The 22171-nt window shown below is 34.6% G+C and overlaps 1 protein-coding gene across 2 annotated transcripts in view; it reads left to right on the plus strand.

Annotated features, from left to right (window-relative positions):
• The window catches only part of CDH12 (cadherin 12), a gene marked incomplete at both ends in the record, with an annotated part of 283200 nt that overhangs the window by 215248 nt on the left and 45781 nt on the right, over positions 1–22171 (plus strand). For both annotated transcript variants that reach the window (XM_080933791.1, XM_080933792.1), the window contains one exon: positions 13251–13438. In XM_080933791.1, the coding sequence (XP_080789917.1) occupies positions 13251–13438 (188 nt within the window). The remainder of the gene's footprint in view (positions 1–13250; positions 13439–22171) is intronic.

The following is a 22171-nucleotide window of genomic DNA, read 5'->3' on the forward strand; positions in this document are numbered from 1 at the left end:
TCTTACTAGTTACAATGAGCATAAAGTACATGTAAAACAGGATGTAACCTGGAATTAGTCAACGCTTTCTTGGTGTGTAAGGATTGAGCATAATGATTTTTTTTCTTTTCTTTCTTTTCTTTCTTTCTTTTTTTTTTTTTTCTTGAGCTTCACACGGTCTGTGAGTTGTTTCTGGAGTGTTCAGTGCTTTCTGGGGTTAGTATCCCATTATCAGTGACTGCATATTTTGTCTGTTCTTTTGTGACTGGGTTATGTCACTCAGGATGATATTCTCTAGATGCATCCATTTTCTTAAGAATTTGGTTAAGTCATTGTTTCTCATAGCTGAGTAGTACTCCATTGTGTAAATGTACCACAATTTTTGTATCCATTCACGTTCTGAAAGACATCTGGGTTCTTTCCAACTTCTGGCTATGAAGTTTTTGATGCATAATTTTATACGAATAGTGGCATTCTTTAATTGTAAGAATCGAAATCATAAAATTATAACACCCTAATTTATTTAATATGTTTTATAATCTACATTTAATTTTTATTTATAATTAGCCAGAGATAAAGTAGATGAGTATATTTGATCATGAGTTTCATTTAGCTAAAATGAATGACACGTAATTTCTGTTTTGTACAACATAAAGAGAATAAAAATTTAATCTGTCATTTCAAGCTGTTACTATATAATGATAATGATTGTTACAGTAACAGGAAATCATAAAATTGCAATAAAATGTTAGAGAGAATATGTACATGATATACATGTACAAGGTCATCTACTGGTATATAGAGAAATTATTAGTGGATTGTGAAATTGATATCAGTTGTGGATAATTATTCTAAGACCTAGTAGTAAGGAACACACACATTCTAAAGTCCTGACAAAGTTAGAAACATAAAGTGATGTGTAAACAATTGCATGTGTATAATTATGAACAATCTGTCAGCAGAAATACTAAAATAAAGAAAAAAAATCTTTAAGTAATAACTAAATTAAAGATGGTTAAATTTCATATTATATAAACAGCAGGAGAAAACCATTCAAGACATGGACTTAAAAACTAGAAAGAATAGTGTCTTCTAGGAAAACAAAAACTATAGGTAAGGGTAAAAATGTAAAAAGTACAATTATTAAAAATGGATTATTAAGTAATTTGCGGTAAAATGTAACTAAAATATAATGTGAGAAGAACTCATTAGATTTTTTTCTTTTTATTTCCCCATAATGTTCTAAAAAGTAACTTTTGAGTGATTAAATTAATAAGATAATTATACCTAACAAAATTTCAAGTCTTTCTTTTTTTAGCAAATTGTTTAATTACGTGTTTAGTTTACTGAATAATTTATGTGAAAACCGTGGCTATATTAAGTTTTGTTTGCTACAGTATTATTACATATTTCTTAAAATCACCAACAAGCCCTACTTTGTTAGCTGGGAAGGAGATGACATAGTAAAACAAATAAATGAAATGTTTACATATTTAATGAAGACTTTAGGGGAATATTAAATACAGTCTTTATAATTAATGAACGATGGAATGCTACTAATGCATTGGAGATGCTGTGAGCTCCTGCCAAGGTCTCCATCATGTTCAGTACTTTATAACAGGAATAGAGTAACAAATCACATATATTAAATATGTATAGTTTGTAGAACCAAAATCTTGTTGGCAGTCATTAAGTGATGTAAGTGAGCTATGTTCTATAGATCTTTGGAGTTGGTTTATTTAATTTTTCCAATGCTATTTTCTTATAAGTGTCATAGGAAGACTATTGCTCTTCAAAATATAAATATTTTTAATGGTTCTTCCATACACTGTAAATTTAAATTTAATAAAATGTTAATTATTTGTATGTAATGTTGAGACATATATATATAATGAAAGAGAAATAGAAAAAAGGAAACACTGAATTTTTTCTCTTTTGTTTGTTACAGAAAATTAAATTAATTTAGAGTGAGAGCCTTATCTCTATGTATAATTGTGTAGGATTTTCTAATAATTTTACCAAAGATGGTTTTCTTGAACTTACTCAAGGCTATAAAAGAGATAGCATACATCTAACTTAACAAGAGCCCTTACATTGGAATTCTCACACTGCAGTGGTGTTCACATCAAATTTTTGAGTCATTCATGTTTGATGGAAGTTTATCCATCTCAAATATTTAATTAATTTATTTAAAAGTGGGATCAAGTGCTATGGGTAAAATAAAGCTTAATGCAGTAGTAGATCAAAAATGCTTCTTTCCTTCACTCTACTACACCTGAATTTTATAGATTTTTATAGATTTGGATTTTGGATTTTATAATTTTATAAACTTGTACTTTGCCCAATTCAATCATCAAAACCAATTGTGCACATCTCCTTAGCTCTATGTTCAAATGCATCACAAAGTCAGCTTTTAAAAGTCCATGGTTGGAAACCTTTCATGGCAGAAATGGATGTACAGTTAAAATTATTGCCTAGGCTGCTCCACCTGCCTACTCCAGTATGGATGTTAAACATTTATTGAGACCTGAATAACAGTGAATTATTATAGTAGTGTCTGTCTCATAGCCCTAATGTGAGGATAAAATTATCTAACAATAATAAAATGCTTAAAGATCACACAGAAATGGAAAGAGATACACATTTGTTCTGATCAGTATATAATATGCTTCAGTAATGGTAGATAGTATTTTAAAATATCTTACCTTCTTCCATGTTGACACATATAGTTTGTATAAAAGAGATAGATTTCTTTCTACGTTATGTCTATGGTAGAATACAAAAGAAAAAATTCCCTGTGAGTGGCATAAGTGAGTTATCCTCTATTTTCATTGAATTGTAGCAAAGACATGTTCCCTGTAGTAGAGAAAACGAATAAGGAAATCAAGTTATCAGACTGAATCTGTAACACAGACAAGAAGTTGGTACTGTTAAATTCCCAGTAGTAATGTTTAAGAGACTCGCTGGAAAGCTGTAGATTGATTTAAGTCACTCTGGAAGAAGGCCTATAGTTATTTCAACTGGAACAATATTACTAATACTCACTGAGACAGTCAGGGATCTGGAGAGGAATTTGTGAACGAGTTTCAGAGCTAAGTCTAAATGTGTGTAGAGTGAGATAGTATGGAATATCCAGGGATGTTATTTAAAAGGATAATGAAATATAAATATAAATCTCAAAGACGCATATAGGGTTGAGTTAAAGTATAAAAAGTATTAAGAATAAAAAATACCGTTAGAAAAATAAGGGAATACAGTAAATTATTTGAGAAGACAGTTTAAATGCAGTTTAAAGGGAGACATAAATATATGTCTCCTGTATATGACAGTCAAGCTATTCATAAATTATTTGAAAGTTTATTGTACTTAATAAGTGTGTTGGTGACATTTTTTTGTCTATTCATCACACTTGGTACAAATACACCATGGATCATTTAATTATTTTTAATTAATTATTTTATTTGCTTACATTTCCAATGTTGCACCCATTCCTGGTCTCCCCTTCATGAACCCCTACCCCATTCTCTTCCCATTTGCATCTAACAGGGTGCTTTTCATCTACCCAGTGCTTCCTCATTCCTTTGGCATCCCCTTCTCTGAGGAATGCTCCAGAGAAGCCTCCAGAGGACCAAACACCTCCCTTCCTGCTAATACCAGTTAAGGCAGTCCTCTGCTACATATATAATGGAAACCATGAGCCAGCACATATATCTTATTTGGTTGATTTTGCAGTTTCTAGAAGCTCGGAGGTGTCCTGTTAGTTCATATGGCTATTCTTCCTAAGAGGTTACAATCCCTTTCAGCTCATACAGTCTTTTCTTTAACTCTTCCACTGGGGTCTCCAGGCTATGAGTATCTGCATCTGTCTTAGTCAGGTACAAGCAGAAACTCTCATATGCTCTCATAACCTGGTAACCATACAGGGCTCTTTTCTGCAAGCAATCTTGGCATCAGCAATAGTGTCTCGGTTTGGGGTCTACAGATGTGATTGATCCCAAGGTGAGGTACACAGTCTCTGGATGGCCTTTACTGCAGTCTCTGCTCCATTTTTTTCTTGCATTTCCTTTGGAAAGGAACAATTTTAGGTTAAAATTTTTGAGATGGTTGGGTGACATCATTCCTTACATGGGACCCATATCTGTCTACTGGAGGTGGTCTCTTCAGGTTCTATTTCCCTGATTTTAGGAATTTTATCTAATGCTATCTCCACTGAATCCTGGAAACCTGTCACATCTCTGGCATATGGGACTTTCTATTGATTCCCCCATTTTCCCCCTACTATTACATATTTCTATTTATTCTCCTGGCCCTCTAGCCTTCTCTCCTCTCTCTTTTCATACCTGAGTCTGCCCTCCATTTTACCTCTCCCTTTTCTCTCTATAACATGAATCAAAGGAGATCTGACAAATTTAGGGACACAGGAGGCCATCCTAACTAGAGTCAGCACAGATTTTCTTACAGAAGCCCTGTTGTAACCCATCTCACAGAGTTCTACCTTTCTACAAAAAGGGAAGGCTCCAGTCAGACACAGCAAGGCCAGTTATTACCAGAAATAATCAGATGGCAATAGATGAACAGAAAAACAGAGACAAATGAATCCTACATGGTACCATCACAAGCCAGTTCTCCCACCACAGCAAGTCCTGGATACCCTGAGACTCCTAAAAAAGAAAATGATTCTGACCTAAAATCCCATCTCCTGAAGATGACAGAGGACTTTAATGGAGACATAATAACTCCCTTAAAGAAATACTGGAGACCACAAGTAAATGGGTAAAATCTTTTAAAGAGGAAACACATAAATCTCTTAAAGTAATACAGGAATACACAATCAAACGGGTGAAGGAATTGAACAAAACAATCCAAAAAGTAAAAATTTAAATATAGACAATAGAGAAATCACAAATAGAGACAAACCTAGTTGATTATCAGCATGGCAGGAAGCATGGTGTCACAGAGACAGACAAGGTGCTGGAGAAGGACTCAAGAGTCCTCCATCCAGGTTGGCAGGCAGCGGGAAGAGAGAGACATTCAGCCTGGCTTGAGTATTTGAAACGCCAAAGCCTAAGAAAAGCCAAGAAATTAATCATCTCACAAAAAATCCAAACAAAGAGAATCTCACAAGCATAATACCATTTCTAACTAAAAAGTAAAATCATTAGTATTTAATATGTGTCAACATTAACGTAGTCAATTCCACAAGAAAAAGATTTAAAAAAAATGATATAGGGTAACAAAAAAGTGAACAGAACCCAGCATTTTGCTGCATGTAGAAAACACTCTTCTGTGAAAAAGGCAAATACTACCTTATAGTAAAAGGCTTGAATGTTTTTAAGCAAATGGTCCCAAGAAACAAAACTAATATCCTATAAAATAGACTTTTAAACAAAAGTTATCAAATGAGATGAGGAAGTACACATCATATTCAACAAATAAAAAATCCACCAAGAAGAGATCTTAATCCTGAACATCTATTCCCCAAATGTAAGGCCAACCACATTTGTCAAAGAAATGTTACTAAAGCTCAAAACATACCCTCAACCTCACGCAATAATAGTGGGAGACTTCAATGCTCCACCTTCACCAATGAACAGGTCACAGAAACAGATACTAAACAAAGACACAGTGAAACTAACAGAGTTTATGAACCAAATATATTTAACAGATATCTACATACTATTTTACCCTAAACAGAAAAATATAACTTTTCCTCATAGTACATTTTCCAATACTGACCGGATAAGCAAACACAAAACAAGCCTCAACAGATACAAGATTAAAATGATCCCATATATCCTATCAGATAACCATAGACTAAGCCTGGTCTTCAATAACAACATAAGCAACAGAACGTCACATACTCATAGAAATGGAACAAATTCCTACTCTATCTTTATTCAATATTAAATAGGTTAACAATGGAAGGATGCTCAAGTCTAGAAAACCATAGCTATAGATTATCAGGGATGCTCCAGATATGTGCTTTTAATGTGGTACAAGGAAAATTGAAAGTAGTGATTCTGATTAGCAAATAATGGAAAAATTGAATTAATTTTAGATAATACAACAGTATGTTTAAACAGCATGCTGAGTATAGATGTGCAACAGTGAGAAAATGAGAATATAAAAGGAATTTTATTGGAGAGTTAAATATGTAAGAACCAGAACCTGATTTATGAGATGGGAAACAGTTTATTACTCCCAACAGGATCAGATAAGATTATCTTGAGTCTCCTGTCACAACCTCAATGGAGAAGAATTTGAAGATATGTCTGCTAACATATAATACAGTGTCTATAAATTGCTGGCATTTAATGATTAGAATCAGAAATAAGAATCATCTCAACTGATATTGGACAATGAGAAGCACAGATCAATAAAATATAATGAAAACTCAAATCGGATAGCTCAATGATACTGTAGTGAGACATATGTTTTGTGGTCAGATGAAATTTCAGAAATTATAATAAAAATGCCATCTTGTTTTTATAACTTGGAGACATATGTCAAACCTGGCATTGTATGGTTATTAAAACACTGGTTTATACAGTGATGTGTGGAGGAAATGTTTTTGTTCAGAAGTGGGGTATTGCCTTTTCCTCAATAGATTTGCTATGTACAGCTTTCTTCTGGCCCAGCACTAATAATAATATCCAGTATACTTATGTCTAGTCAATGATGGGGATTTTCTGAAACAATATTCACTTAATGGTTAGGAAAGTTAAAATGTCCTGGGAAAGGAAAGAGAGGGGAAGAAGCATACTTTACTAGGAGAATTAATTAAATGACAACAGGAAAGTAAAGAATGTGTCTAGAGAAGATACATAAAGTTGGAGTCAAGTTAAGATCTGACTCCAGAGAGATCTTCCTGAAATGAGACCTGGGTGTGAGTGCACTACCAAGGTGTTTACTTGCTGATGGCATTGTACTGTTCCCATGGAAGAAAAGCCATCATTTTAAGACTGTGGGAGGAGACATTGCCAGGGGCCACCCATGGCATCAGGAAAAACCAGCTATAGAGAATGCAACCTATTCACTCAGTCCTGTGAGTTTGCTGTCACACATGAGAGAAGACATCCTCCTGGCAGAAGGAAGGCAACAAAATTCTTGACAGAGAAAGGATTGCCAAGGTTTCCTAGTTTAATTTCCCACCTGCTGCTAGTCCTGTTGGTGGGCTTGCAGGTGAGAAGAATAGGTTTAATTTTATAACAGATCACGAACTAATTAATAAGGTGTAAAGGATATTTGTAATTAATAAAAATAAAGTAGGTATTAGAAATTATTACAATTAAATTATAGTCAGTTATGTTCTACATGATGTTTTATTTCAGCATTAATTTTATACAAGATAAGACAAAGCTTTGTATCCCCAATAAAACCCTGATAGAGTGACAGGCCACTAAAGGAAGATATGATTTGCTATGTGCCTGTTAATATCATTATGATCATTAATGTGATGGCATTTGAAGTGTCAGGAAGTTGAAACTACATTGTTATGTATTTTGCTTTGAACTCTGTTTAAGCTCACCAGCTGATGATGTCAGAAAATTAATGAGGGAAATATTGTGAAAGAATATTAGTTTAGAACAGAATAGGAAATTCTATTCTAATAATAGAGAATAGAGATCACTGAGAATTGACTAGCAGTCATGGTAAACCTCTGTATTTTCAGGACATTGGATGGTGGACTTAAAAATAGAAATCACATTATACAGAACATATGAGAGACATCTTTGAAATTTTCTCTGCCAACCATTTTGTCCTTTGTAGAGAGTCATAATTATCTAAGGTTGGCTTTGTTCAAATGAATAGGCTATAGTAAGTTACCAGGGCATGGAAAAATGCATAGTTTTCTGGATTATATGATATTGAAATGAAAACCCTGTGGTTATTTGGGAATCAAAGAACATAAAGAGGTCCTTGGAGTCACTAATATTCAGGGGGCCATCTTATATCAGGTCACCAAGCATGTGAGGCAGGAAATTGTGATCACATCACTGGTTTATTCTGGAATGTGTTCCACTAGCTGATCACACAGAACCAGTGCCACAGTGACTCAGCACATACTGTCAGTCTACATAATAAAAAAATTGGATTGCACTGTCAACCTTCCTCAGAGCATTCATGACATTTTAGTTCCATGGAATGAAACTGCTTAATTATGCTAGCTGTGAGGTCATAATAATCACCAATATGTATTTATGTATAACAATAAACAAATCAGTTATTTCTCCATACATATATTTTGTTAGGTAAAAACTCATTTTTATAACTCTCAGGACAATTTCTAAATTCCATATCTTCACAGAGCTTAAAGTCAGTTTTGTCTAAATAATAAAAAAAACTAGAACAGAATAAAAGCTACTTTATATTTATGTACAATTAGATAAGTCTCTGAGACAATGGAGGGTTATCAATTTAGCAATGTTCAAATTCAGTCACTTAATCAAATGCTCATCAGCTGTGTACCATCGCATATCATACTCAAATATAATTATTTACTATAGTTTTGATTTCAGAAAATTATTTTTTATCAATCTTAAGTAAACTATCTTAAACTGCCTAGTTTTGCCAATATTATAATATGTACATTCTATTTTTTATTTAATTACATTTAGTTTAATTTTAATCACTGGGGACCAAATAATAACATGACAATAAATAAAACAAAGCCTTTTTGTGCTAGACAAGCACTTTCCTTAGTCCCAGACACATAATTCTTCCTCTTAGCATCTTTCTGTTATTTATATTGTCCTGGAGGGTTTCAAACTTTTTGGTAAAACGAGGGCTACATTCTAAGAACAGTTTGATTTTGAAATAAAATGCTGTTTTTTATAAACATGCTATGTTTTGGAAAGAATATTGTAATTATTCAATGACATATCTTGCCAAAAAGTACTATGTTATTTTATAATTCCTCTGTTCAGTTTCTTCTAAAAGGTTTCATAAATTTAATACCTATGCAATCAGTAATATTATAATTTTATTTAATTATGTAGGAATATGCTTCAATGTATAAATCATTTTCTTTGTTTATCTCTCATCGTTTTCTTGAAAAAAATAATGAAAGAAAAAATATTTTAGAGCTTTGGTTTTGGGAAGCCATAGGGTCTAACTTCTTCCTTCCTCTGCAGAATCTATTGTAATAATACAAATATAACCAAACTATAATTTTTCAGATGGCATAGCCACTGAAGGAATGTGAATTAACTTACCGCTAGCAGCTTTGTTTATTGCAGTAGAAATAACTGCATTGTCTGTAAGAAATTACAGAATCAATCACTGAAATTCCACATAATCTTCTGCATACAATTCTCTCTGTTTCTAAGGGAAATGGTGATTTTGTTAAGCATAATGTGTATATCTGATAAAAAATGTACATATGTACTTGATTGACTTGGAGAGCAACCCCGTGCCTGCTTTCCTTTCTTAGCCTGTGTCGTATAGGCAGTACCATTCAAATGCTTCATACACATCAAAATAAGGTGACTTGGAATGATGGCCCTATAATTATGCTGTATGTCATGCTGATCCAGCTTTGGCACACTTGTACATTGCTTCAGAGTTTTAAATTAATCGAAATGACCTCAGCTTTATTGCTGTTGAGATTCTAGCAATGATAAAATGCCAAGTGATTGGGAAGAAAATGAATGAAACCTAAACAACGTGACATGACAAATGCATACTCACTGACTCCTCCATGTTCAATAGACTTCATCATAAGATGCAGTATTTTTTGGTAATATACTTGTCTTAATGAACATAGATCCTAACTCAATAAAAGTGTATCCCTGATTTGCAAAGATCAGAAAATCCACTGCCCTGAGCTTTTGTGCTTTATAGGCACTAAAAGCTCAGTGCGGGAACATGGAATGCACAACCCACTGTCTTCCTTCAGTTATTTCTTAATCCTGAAATTATGCTACTGAGGGCATAGTATGAAGTCAATCACTGATGAGAAGTGAAACTATTCCAATTCATCAGAAATTGTCCAATGCCACAAGACAATAATTGAATTTTGGACCTACCAATCTGAACAATCTTCAGAAAATGCTGCCCTGACAGCATAGCTTGCCTTGATAGAGTGCTACAAAGAAGAGCTGTCTTCATGTTCACTGTTACTGGCCTCATAAAATGGTCTTTGATAAAACAGGAAATTCATATCTCAGCATACTGCCTTATAAAGGAAACTATTTTATCGACAGTCTGAATTTCCTGATGGCCTTTAGGTTACCTTTCAAAATTTTAGATGTCCACATCCCTCCCACAAGCTGAAATGTCTCAATTATGAGACTTCATCTTTGTTAACTATAATCCCTTACATATTACTTCATATTCACATCTCACTGAATTATTACTTTAAAAAGTAATAGCCTTAGCTTTTCTAATTTGAAGTTACTCCCCATGAGAGTATGGGGAAGTGTAAGCAGAAATACTCCAAGGCCTTTGAATTATAGTCTCCTATTTTCAAAGTCTCATCATGTCATTGCCTTGCCCTCTAGCAGATGCACACCCACTGTGACCTCCCTGTTACTCACTGTCTCTAATGAAATCCAGTACATGCCATGGGTCCACCTTGCTCTCAGATTGACTGTCAGCCATTTACTTGATGCATTTAGCAATAAATTTTCTAGATCTGAACATCAGAGGATTTATAGTCAGTTGTTGAGCACAGACCTCCATGTCTTTGTCTTATTGTGAAATTCTCCAGATCAACACCAATATTATGGATTGGCCACGTGGTTGCAGCATATCTGCTCATCCTTCAGTTCAAAGGATTTGGTGCAGCTGCAAATTATTTATCTCAGTTACAAATACAAAGCCAGGCACATGATTTAAGTCATGGATTAATTAACATTCATATTTGATATTAAAATTAAGAGGAAGAAAAATTAACCCATACTCTGGGCTTTACATTTTGTCTTGCCTTTTGTCTCTGGGAAGTTTAGTATGCCTTAAATATGTATGGTCTCACCCTTTTTGACACATTGATGAATAATTCAAGTAACTTAAACTTGCCTCTATCTCAAGCATTTCTCAGGAGAACTTTGATATAAATGTGAATTAAGAAATATTTCCCCCATAGGGTCTCAAAGGAACCTCAAGCCTAATGACTGGGGTGCCTCTTTGACATATCAACCTGTTGCTGGCCAGCTCTCCCAGCATCAGTTAACCCTTTAAATCTCTCAGCATGTCTCATCCCATCCCCTATACTAAACCTCTCCAACTCAGGGAATTAGCATCTTTTACCATATTGAGTGTCTGTTTTTATATAAACTCATTCGTTTTGGCTAAGCACCTTATTAGTTTCTTGGTCTTGGCTCCTCTTTTGGTACACTTACATCCTTGTTACAACTCTAATGTCCTTTTTTTTCCCTCTCTAGCTACTCATCCTCCTCTCATGGCTGGGCTCAGTCTGGTCCCTTCCAGATGTCTAAGATGAACCTTTGTTTTCAATCATACCTACTTAAATTTTTCAGAAAGTAGTTGATGAAGCATGCCAGCCCTCCTCTGCATACTTTGGCTAGAAAATGTTGACTGTACTTGAATATATGCTTTTATTCTGCAGAGACACATGGAAAACAGCATAACTTTAGTACTGGCCTTCGATTGATTGTTTCATTTTACTTACTTGCCTAAATTTACAACTCCCTTAAAATTTCTATGTGTGGGGCTGGATAAATGGCTCAATGGTTAAGAGCAATGGCTGTTCTTCCAGAGGTCCTGATTTCAGTTCCCAGCCACATGGCTCATAAGCATCTTTTACTGAATCCAATGCCCTCTTCTGGTGTGTCTGAAGACAGCAACAGTGTTTTCTAATATATAAACATTAATAAATCTTTAAAAATAGTTCTGTGTAATTTGACAGACAAATACTAATGTATGACATAGAGTTATATTTTAGAGTGGGAGAATATTTAAACATATGAAATCAAATATATATTCTATTGTAGAAATGTCTACTGGCTACAGACATTTTAAAAGAGCAAATTGTAGATATTTTGGGCTAGAAATTAGCAATATTTGAGCTCAAATAATTTGTGTTTCCTACAAAAATAAGAAAATAAAAAGAGAAAGAAACTGAAATTTCATAATGTTCATTCATACTTCCTAATGTATAACTTACAAAATGAATGTCACCATGCAGAAAGTATGGTGATTATGATCATAGCATGTGTTCATTGTTGCTAAGAAAAACTCCAAACAAAATTTGTAATAGTAAGAGTTTCCTTCATGGGAAAGGTCTGTGCAAAGTCTATTGATGTAATTTGAAATTGGAATTCCAGTAACAAAATTAAGACATTAACTTTTATGTTTCCTTTCATCTTTCTATTCCTCTCCTTTTGATAATGTAACTGAACAGAACAAAGACTAAAATACTAATATGAAATTAGAGGCAGTGCACAGAATTTTAGTAAAATATGTAGTATACTATTACTTAGGAATCTAAAAATTTTAATGTGACAGTTATATTTGTAATACAATTTTTCATAGTCATACATTTTGTAGTTTTTGTAATATTTTGTTTTATTATCAATTTTTCAGTAATATTCATGCTCCACCTGGTGGCAAGACATAGTGTTTTTTTCTTTTTAATAATAAAGGTAATAGGGTATTAAACATATACATTCACTTCAATAATATATAAAAGTATTTTATGGTGTCAAGTTAATACATATTAAAACACCTTCAAATCACATGGAGTATTTCATATTTAGCTTGACAAAATGTTAGAATATTGAACCTATATAGATTACATCAAAAACTATTTTTGCTTGAATTTGCTATTCTTGGAAAGAAAAACTTAACCCATTAAAAGTATCTAAATATATAGGTATTTTAATAAATACTCTGGTAACATATTTATCAATGTAGTTATGTATTTATGTTTTTCTTAAATTTTGCATCCTATATTATTTTATCAGTATTGATTTCTCTTATGATATTGATTAGGAATGCCTGTAAGATTGTATTTAATATTTAATCCACTTAAATAGAATTGGCATATTAATTTTTTAAAGTTGTTGTGATTCATCACGTTGTATTAGAACTTTTTTTCTCAGTTAAAATTCTACATCAGGACATTCTGAAGTAAATAGTGAAGCAACCCCATACACCAATGAACTTTAAACTGTCTATGAATTGCCTTTCAGTTTCTATTACAAAGTTCTAAGTTTGGTTTATGATTCATATCTACATTCTAAAGCAGGGTGGTCTTAATGTACACTTCACTGATTCCTCTGCATTTGAAATTATGTATTTCTTATCAGGCATCTTCCATCTGAAGGTTCCAGAATCCTCCCCGGTTGGCTCTGCTATTGGAAGAATAAGAGCAGTAGACCCTGATTTTGGAAAAAACGCAGAAATTGAATACAACATTGTCCCAGGAGATGGGGGAAATTTGTTTGACATTGTCACAGATGAGGACACACAAGAAGGAATCATCAAATTGAAAAAGGTACATAGCCTCATTTTTGGACAGTTGGCAAATTATAAACAAAACAAAAAAGTAGAGACAGTGATAACTATATTTTCTTCATATGGCAAGACTTTGATTATGAACTCACACAATGATTTTCTATATGTTTACAGCTACACATCTTCAATACAACATTAAGCCTTCTTAGTTTGTCAAATGACATTTTAAAATTCTTCATAATGGCAAGATTAAATTTTAAATAAGCTGTAGAGACAATTGATTACATGAACGTGACTGAAATTGTCAAATTTATGATTACTCAGATTATATAAACACGAAGTTACATTATAGATAAGAGCTGATGTCAGTTTGAAAGAACACCTTCTAAGAGAGATAAGTTATAAAATAGAAAAGTAATTAAATGCTAGAAATAGAGTTTAAATTTCTGTTCTACTCAGTTTTATGGGAAGAATGCTGAAGAAGTGTGGACAGTTAAGATCTGACTTACAAGTTTTCACTGGGAACAAGGAACTGCGTCTGAGATTGGACAATGCGTGATGTGTGTCATATTTGTCTAGGAATGTGGCTTCATTCTGTCCAAGTACAAAGAATTTTAATGAAGACAAACATGAAGATAAAAGTTAGTAGAACTAATAAAACAGTAATAAGTGAATATATAAATGGGGAAGTTTAAGAACGAGATGTTTGAGAGAATGATTAATAAGTAGGGAGAGGATATTGGATAGTGGTAGTGATCTTGACTATGGATATTTTCTAACCAGTTGTTTAAAAGGTCCTGCCTTCTTAGCTTGTTGAATTTGATGTAAGCTGGAATTGTGAGTCAAGTAAACTCCTTTATTAAGACTTTTTCTTTCATGGAATTTCATTATAATCATGGAAAGCTATGAAAATACCACAATGTTATGGAAGCATAATTATGAAAAGTAATTAGTACAAAGTAGAATTTTCGTTATGGTAACACAAAATATAACATAACCAAAATTCAACTTTGTATTCTTTTCTTGAGAAAATATAATGTGTTAAAATTTTATAGTGGGAAGAATGTTAAAAACATTGGAACTTTTGCCCAGAGTAGCCATTGAATTTATAAGTATTATTTAGATTGCTGGTTTAGGCAAACCTTAAAGAAGAATTCTTGGGGAACTCTGGACAATTACAGCATGACTTCTCTGCTTTGAGAAAGAAAGATGAACTGTGTCTGTAATTGGCTAGGTGATGATTTGTGATACTTTGACCAGGAATATGGCTTTACTCTGCCTTGATCTAAGAATTTGAATGAAGATGAGTGTGAAGGTGAAGCATGTATGAGTTTTGAGGATGGAAGGGTGTGAAAGCAAGCTTAAAGTTTAGGGAAGGTGAGTGAAGCAGGTGAAGTGTTTGTAGCTGGAATGAGATTAGCATCATTAAAGAGAAATCTGGTATTCTGCACAGGGCGGTACTCATGTGATTCATTTGGGTCAACTTTCAGAAGCTGATGCAACTACAGGGACTGGGTTACATCTTGAGCAGACAAGAAACCTAGATAACAGATTGCACATGGTACTTGTTTTGAACAAAAGAAAGCAGATTTATGGAATTATATAGAACAAACAAGGCTAGGCACCATGGCTAAATTGCAGTCACTATAAAATAAAGCACTGTTTTCAGATTACTACTGTGGTTATGAAATACCATGATTAAAAATAAAATTGGAGAGAAAAATATATTTATTTTCCTTCCACTTCAACATCATTGAAGGAAGTCAAGACAGGAACTCTAATAAGAGAGCAACCGAAAGACAAGCCAAATGCAGTCTCAATGATGTTTGCTGCTTATTATCTTGAATATCATGACTTGCTTATTGCCTAAGACATCCAAAGTTCATGGATAGCACCATCCCCAATGGCCTTGGTTCTCCTACATTAATTTAGAAGGCGTCCAGGGCTGGATAGATGGCTCAGTGGTTAAGAGCACTGTCTGGCCTTCCATAGGTCCTGAGTTCAATTCCTGGCAACCACATGGTGGCTCACAACCATCTGTAATAGAATCCGATGCCTTCTTTTGGTGTGTCAGAAGAAAGTGACAGTGTACTCATAAACATACAGTAAATAAATACATACATAAATAAATCTTTTAAAAATAAATAAAATTAAGAAAATATCCTACATCTGGATCTTAGAACATAATTTTCACAGGAGAAGTTCCCCTTTTCAGATAACTTTAGCTTGATGTCAAATTGACATAAATCTAGCTAGCACAGGCACGAAGAAATCATTGAAATCAGCTATAAAGATGGAGTGTAATGTGTTTTGGAAGCAACAGAACAGAAACTGCCAGTACCCTAGGTGATCCACCAAGCAGAACTGCAGTTATGGAGAGGAAGAAGCTGTTTGTGCTTCAGGTGTAAGAGTGGAGACTCAGATGGTACAGGCTAATCCTGTGAAGTCTAGGAAATTATACTTCAAGCTCCAGTTGATGGGCATGTAGATTCAAGATTTGATGCTTTCCCCTGGATCTTTATTTGACTTCGGGATGATTATTTATTAGAGTCACCCAGTTCTTCCAATTTGAAGTACAATGATCATTCTGTATCAGCAAAAGTTGCAAATGTGTAACATTTATTATCTTATTTTAAAGCAGCTTATAGTGAAGAGACATTGAAACAATATACTCATATTTTTATTCAAACTAAGCTTATTTGCATAGTATATATTTTGTTTTTTTTCCTTTTTTATTGGATATTCGCTGTATTTACATGTCAAATGCATTCTCCATTCCCATTCCCCATTCCCCCTACTTACATCTCCCCTCCCCCTCCCCTGCCTCCATCAAGGTGCTGCCTCTCCCAAACACCCTCTCCCACTTCAGTGCCTTGGCATTCCCCTACACTCGGGAAAATGAGCCTTCACTGCACAAAAAGTTTCTCCTTCCATTGATGTCAGAGAATGTTATCCTCTGGTACATATGCAACTGGAGCAATGAGTCTATCCAGGAGTACTCTTGGTTGATGTTTACAGCCCTGGGAGCTCTGGGGGGTTTGGTTGACTGATAATGTCCTTCCCATAGGGTTGCAGACTCTTTCAGCTACTTCAGTTCTTTCTCAAGCTACTTCATTGTTGTCCCCATGTTAGGTCTGATGGTTAGCTTCAAGCATCCCCATGTGTATCAGTATGGTTCTGGAAGAGTCTCTGAGCAAACATTCATATCTTGCTCCTGCCAGTATGCATTTCTTGGTATCAGCAATAGTGCTTGGGTTTGGTGGCTGCATATGGGATGGATCCCAATGTAAGAGAGTCTCTAGATAATCTTTTGTTCAGTCTCTGCTCCTCTATCCATTATTTCCTTCCATGGGTGTTTTTTTCTCTCTTTTAAGAAGGACTGAGGCTTTCACTGGCCTTCCTTTTCTTTGAGCCTCATAATGTCTGTGAATTGTTTCATGGGTATTTCTGAGCCCTTGGTGCTAGTATCTTCTTATCAGTGACTGCATACCGTGAGTATTATTTTGTGACTAGATTACATCACTCAGGATGATAGTTTCTATTTCCATCTATTTGCCTAGAAATTTCATGAAGTCATTGTTTCTAATAGCTGAATAGTTCTACACTGTAAAATTTCCACAATATCTGTATCCATTTCCGTGTGGAAGGACAGCTGGGTTCTTTCCAGCTTCTGGATATTATAAATCAGGCTGCTATGAACATGGTAGAGTATGTGTCCTTGATATGTGTTGGAACAACTTTTGGGTATATGTCCAGGAGTTGTATAGCTAAGTCTTCAGGTACTACTATGTCCAATTTTCTGAGTAACCTCCACACTGATTTCCAGAGTGCTTGTTTCAGCTTGCAATCCCACCAACAATAGAGGAGTATTCTTCATTCTCCACATCTTTGCCAGCATCTGCTGTCATTTGAGTTTTTGTCCTTAGCCATTCTGACTGGTGTGACATGGAATCTTAGCATTGTTTTGATTTGCATTTTCCTGATGACTAGGGATGTTGAGAATTTTGTTATGTGCTTCCCAGCTATTTGGGTTTTACTGTCCCTTCCCATCTCCTCCAGATTCTCCTAACCTGCCAACTTATCCAAGTTCACATTTTCTTACTCCTTTTAAAAAGGAGGCAAATAAAATAAAATGAGAACATAGCACAATGTACGTATGAATAAATAATGACAAAGATGAACAAAGAAAGAGCAGGAGAAATGAAATTCACACATTTACAAAGAAACATGCACACACACATACTCAGACACATACTCCCACACACAAACATACACCTCTTTACACAGACAGAACATAGAATTTAATTCACTTATACCAACTCTCAAGACTGAAAATCCCCCCACTCGCATACACATAAAAATTCCTAAAACACAGAAGTACAAATGATTTTATAAGGGGAAAGGAACAGTTAGGTTAAATAAATGTATATGCCCAAACAAAACAGTATGAGGCAATCCACAAATACCATTCAGTTTGTTTATGTTCACTATCTACCCATTGACTTCGAGCTTTCCCTTAGGTCTGATTTGTATATCCAGTGAGACTCTTTTGGAAAACTGGTTTTTCTTTTCCAAATAGATGGTAATTGAAAATACATTCTTCAGTTGGAATGGGAACTTATATCTATTCCCCTGCCTCAGCACAGTGTCCTGTGTGGTTCAAATCTTTACAAGTGCATGTGGTCATCATGTCTCAGAGTTCTTAATTGTGTTGGGCCTATTATTTCTGTAAGGTAGTGTTTCCTTGGTCTCAGCCATTACCTCTAGCTCTTATATTCTATTTCCTTCAATTTCATATCATTTCCTCATCCATGGACAAAGGGATTTAATAAATATAAGCCATTTCATTCCAAGTATTACAAGATTGCTCACTCTGTGCATTTTCTGTGGTTATCTGTGTAAGTTCCTATCTACTTCAGAAGGAAAATCTTAGTGAGACATTGATCCAAGTCATTTTGTTGTTACATTCCTCTAGAACCATAAGCTATCTATTCTCACGTTCATGGAAAATGGAGCAGTGTCGAGTATAGCTCCCATCTCATGGAGTGTGAACAGAGAGTTATTGACCATTCTATACCATTTTTGCCATTATTGCTTTAGTGTATCACATAGGCAGGTTGGCATTACAGGGTCTGTAGCAGAGTGGGCACTTAACTTTCTTGTTTAGTAGTATGTAGAATGTCTTTTAGGATTGTGACTACTAGTCAGTGAAGGTGAAGGCTTTAGTTAAGCACCAGCTTCACTTCTTCCTAAATAGGATGTGTGTGTGTGGGGGGGGGTGTTGTTTTTAACCTTATCATCAGTATGCGTAGAGCAACCAGTACCTTTTGCAATAGACTGAACTGTTTGGCTGCTTCCAAGAGAGTCCACTTCATCAGCAAACAAAGTTAATGTAAAGCATTTTCAGCACTAAAAATTTCATGTGGCTAGAAGAGAGTTCTAGTTGGGGTTTTCACTCCCTCAGTATTTGATGACCCCATTTAGACTTCATTGCTGTATGTATATATTTTAAGTTGCTTCTACTCTATCAGGATTTTGAAGTGTGGTAATTTTTATGACTGTGGAACTTTTAACATTTTGCAGTGTTTTAATTATGATAGAATAATAGTAAGAAGGTTATGGCTTAACACACAGTCTTGATTACCTTGGCAAAGCAAATTGTGGAGTGTGTTGATTTTATTCATCATCTTGACACAGTCTATAATCACTTGGTATAGTCATTAAAGATCTGTCTAGATTAGGTTAGTTTCTAGATAAGTTTATAGTGAATTTTTATAATTAATTTATTTGGTCAAATTAGGAAAGATGAACCACTCTGGGAAGCTCTATTTTTTTTTCACTTTTTCCTAGACAGATATTATGGATGGATCCCATGTATACCATGAAAAAAAAAAACTGAGCTTAAATTTAGCACACATGAGTTTATTTATTGTTCTCTATCTTTGACTTACAATGGATATGTCTGTTTGCTTAAAGTTCATTCTAGCTGGACTTTACAATATAAATAAGTTTGATTGTATGAGTCAAATGGTTCCTTCATTTTTTAGGATTTATTTCTTTCACAGTACTTTACCTTAACAATGGAAACAAAACTATGATAGGAAGACAAATTGGGGGAAGGTGAAATATGAGGAAACACTGTTTACTAAAACATATATGATTTGATGTCATCCTTAAGACAAATGAGAAGTATTGTGTGAAGGTAACAATATGTTATTGAATACATTTGAGGTATATTGCTAGTTTGCATAATCAGGCCAATAATATGAGCTCTGAATTCAAAAGAGTAATAAACATGAACCTTGGGGCTCATCGGTTACAGTGCTTGACATTCAATTATACACTCTTGAATTCAGATTCCCAGCACCCATGGAAAATCTAGCACAGCAGATTGCTCTGTATCTCCACAGCTGAGTGATAGAGACAGGTGAAACATTATAATTTCTAAAAAGGCATCTAACTAATGAAAATGCTTTCGGTTTGTGAATGATTAATACATGAATACATGCATATTTAACGCACACAAAAACATGCACACACACACACACACACACACACACACACACACACACACACACACACAAACACACCACAAATAAATATACCTCTCCCAAAGGAAAATGCCTCATTTTATTTACAGTACAGCATACACTCTGTTAAACAAAAAATGAATATCTTTTACATACCTTATTTCATTTAGTGTGCAATAACTGAATGCGTGTCATAACCATTTCTTAGTTACCATTATTTTAAACAAAAGGAGTGATATTGTATTCAGTTCCATTTATCTATTAACCATTCAAATACTTCTCAAAAATCTGATTTGAACTGAGAAAAATGTGGCAATGAAAATAATCCTTAAAATTCAACCTGCACTTAGGTTATTAATCATTTTTAGTGATATAAATCCACATAAATTATATTTTGTTGAAAAACTCATTTAACTCAGAAACAGAGAGTTGAAAAGAACTTAGGCCAAGCCAGTGATCCAGACCTGTTACATGTTTACCTGGGGAAACTGAGGTGAGCAGACTCTCTTAACTCAGAGTTTCTGAACAGTAGAGCTCTATGTTGAATAGCTGTCTATGATAAGCTCAGCATTAACATGGCTGCCTCCTAGGAGCAACATGTTACCAGTTTCCCAGAAGAGGGTCAATTTGTCTCTGGTCATTTAAAGTACCTTTTAGATATGTTGCTCAAAATCCTGGCAAATTAAGGCTGGAGGAATAGCTATTCCTGAACAATACTTGTGTCAAACACATGTGCTCCTAAGTTTAGATACCGAACTTTGCTAAAATGCTGGTGTTTTAGCAATTGGGCTGGAGTTCCCACAAATTGCAAGTAAATGAGTATAAACAAATGGCAAGCTTTAGTTTCATTGAAATACCCAGTCTCACAATCTCTGAGAAAAAGGAATTGTAGCTTAGAGTTCTACATCATGATCCACAGGCAGCAAGAAGAGAGCAGGCCACTGGGTCTAGCTTGAGCTTTTAAATCCTCACAGCCCATCCCCAGTGTCACCCTTCTTCCAAAAAGTCAACACCTACTTCAATAAGGCAAAACCTACTCTAATCCTGTCAAATGGTACCATTCTCTTGGACTAAAGCATTCAAATACACCAGCCTCTGAGGACATTTTTATTCACTACGATTCCTATAATCTTTATATTGGGTTGAAGCTTACTAGGCTTTCCCAACACTCCTTTCCTAATAAAACCTTCACATATCTATTCTTTACTTTGCTCATGGATGTTTCTGAACCTTTACCACTGTTGCTGTGACATTTTTAGAGTGTACAATATCACAGCAAAATGCCCCCCCCATTCTAGAGCCTCCCTTTTCCAAAAGTTTTACTTGACCCTCAGATATATACATTATATTGTAGATGTATCAATTAAGACTGGGCTTTGCAGCAATGCATTTTTTTTTTTTTTTTATGGCTCTCTGTAAGGTATCTGTTTGCTACAAGAAGGATTTTTCCTGGTGAGAGAAGAGAACGACACTTATCAATGAGTTTAAAGAAAAAAAAAACATGAATGTAGATAGAGTTTAGCAGAGTGACACTTATAAAACCTTTTTCAAGATCTATGAATTAGCTAGTAGTTGGCTAGCTTTCCAATGCCAGGTGTGGTTTTCCTGTTGTTTAGTGGTACTTATGTCTGTTGGTTACCTGAACATTGTATATGCCACTATTGCATCTTCTAGCTAACCATGCCATGCTGGTCATTGTTGTAATCTATCTGAGAATGACTGCTGGTTGCTTCCCTTCAAGATTTTTGTTTTAAGTTTTTTGTTTCTTCCTACTACCGAACATTATCATTATATGGGCATTAAAATCACAGCCTACATTGCCATAAATTTGACTACACAATTCCGTAGACATGTGTTGAACAGAGCTATTCCACTCCTGGACATATACCCCAAAGATGCTCCAACATATAACAAGGGCACATGCTCCACCATATGCAACCTTCTCGATAATAGCCAGAAGCTGAAAAGAACCCATATGTCCTTAAACAGAGGAATGGATACAGAAAGTGTGGTACATTTACACAATGTAGTACTACTCTGCTATTAGAAACAATGACTTCATGAAATTCATAGGCAAATGAATGGAGCTAGAGACTATAATCTTGAGTGAGATAAGCCAGTCAGAAATGAGCATATATTGTATACACTCCCTGATAAGTGGATACAAGTCTTAGAAAGCTCTGAATACCCAAGAAACAATTCACAGACCTTATGAAGCCCAAAACAAAGGAAGACCAAAGTGC

The sequence above is a fragment of the Micromys minutus genome (assembly GCF_963924665.1).
Source record: "Micromys minutus genome assembly, chromosome: 20".
Lineage (NCBI taxonomy): Eukaryota > Metazoa > Chordata > Mammalia > Rodentia > Muridae > Micromys > Micromys minutus.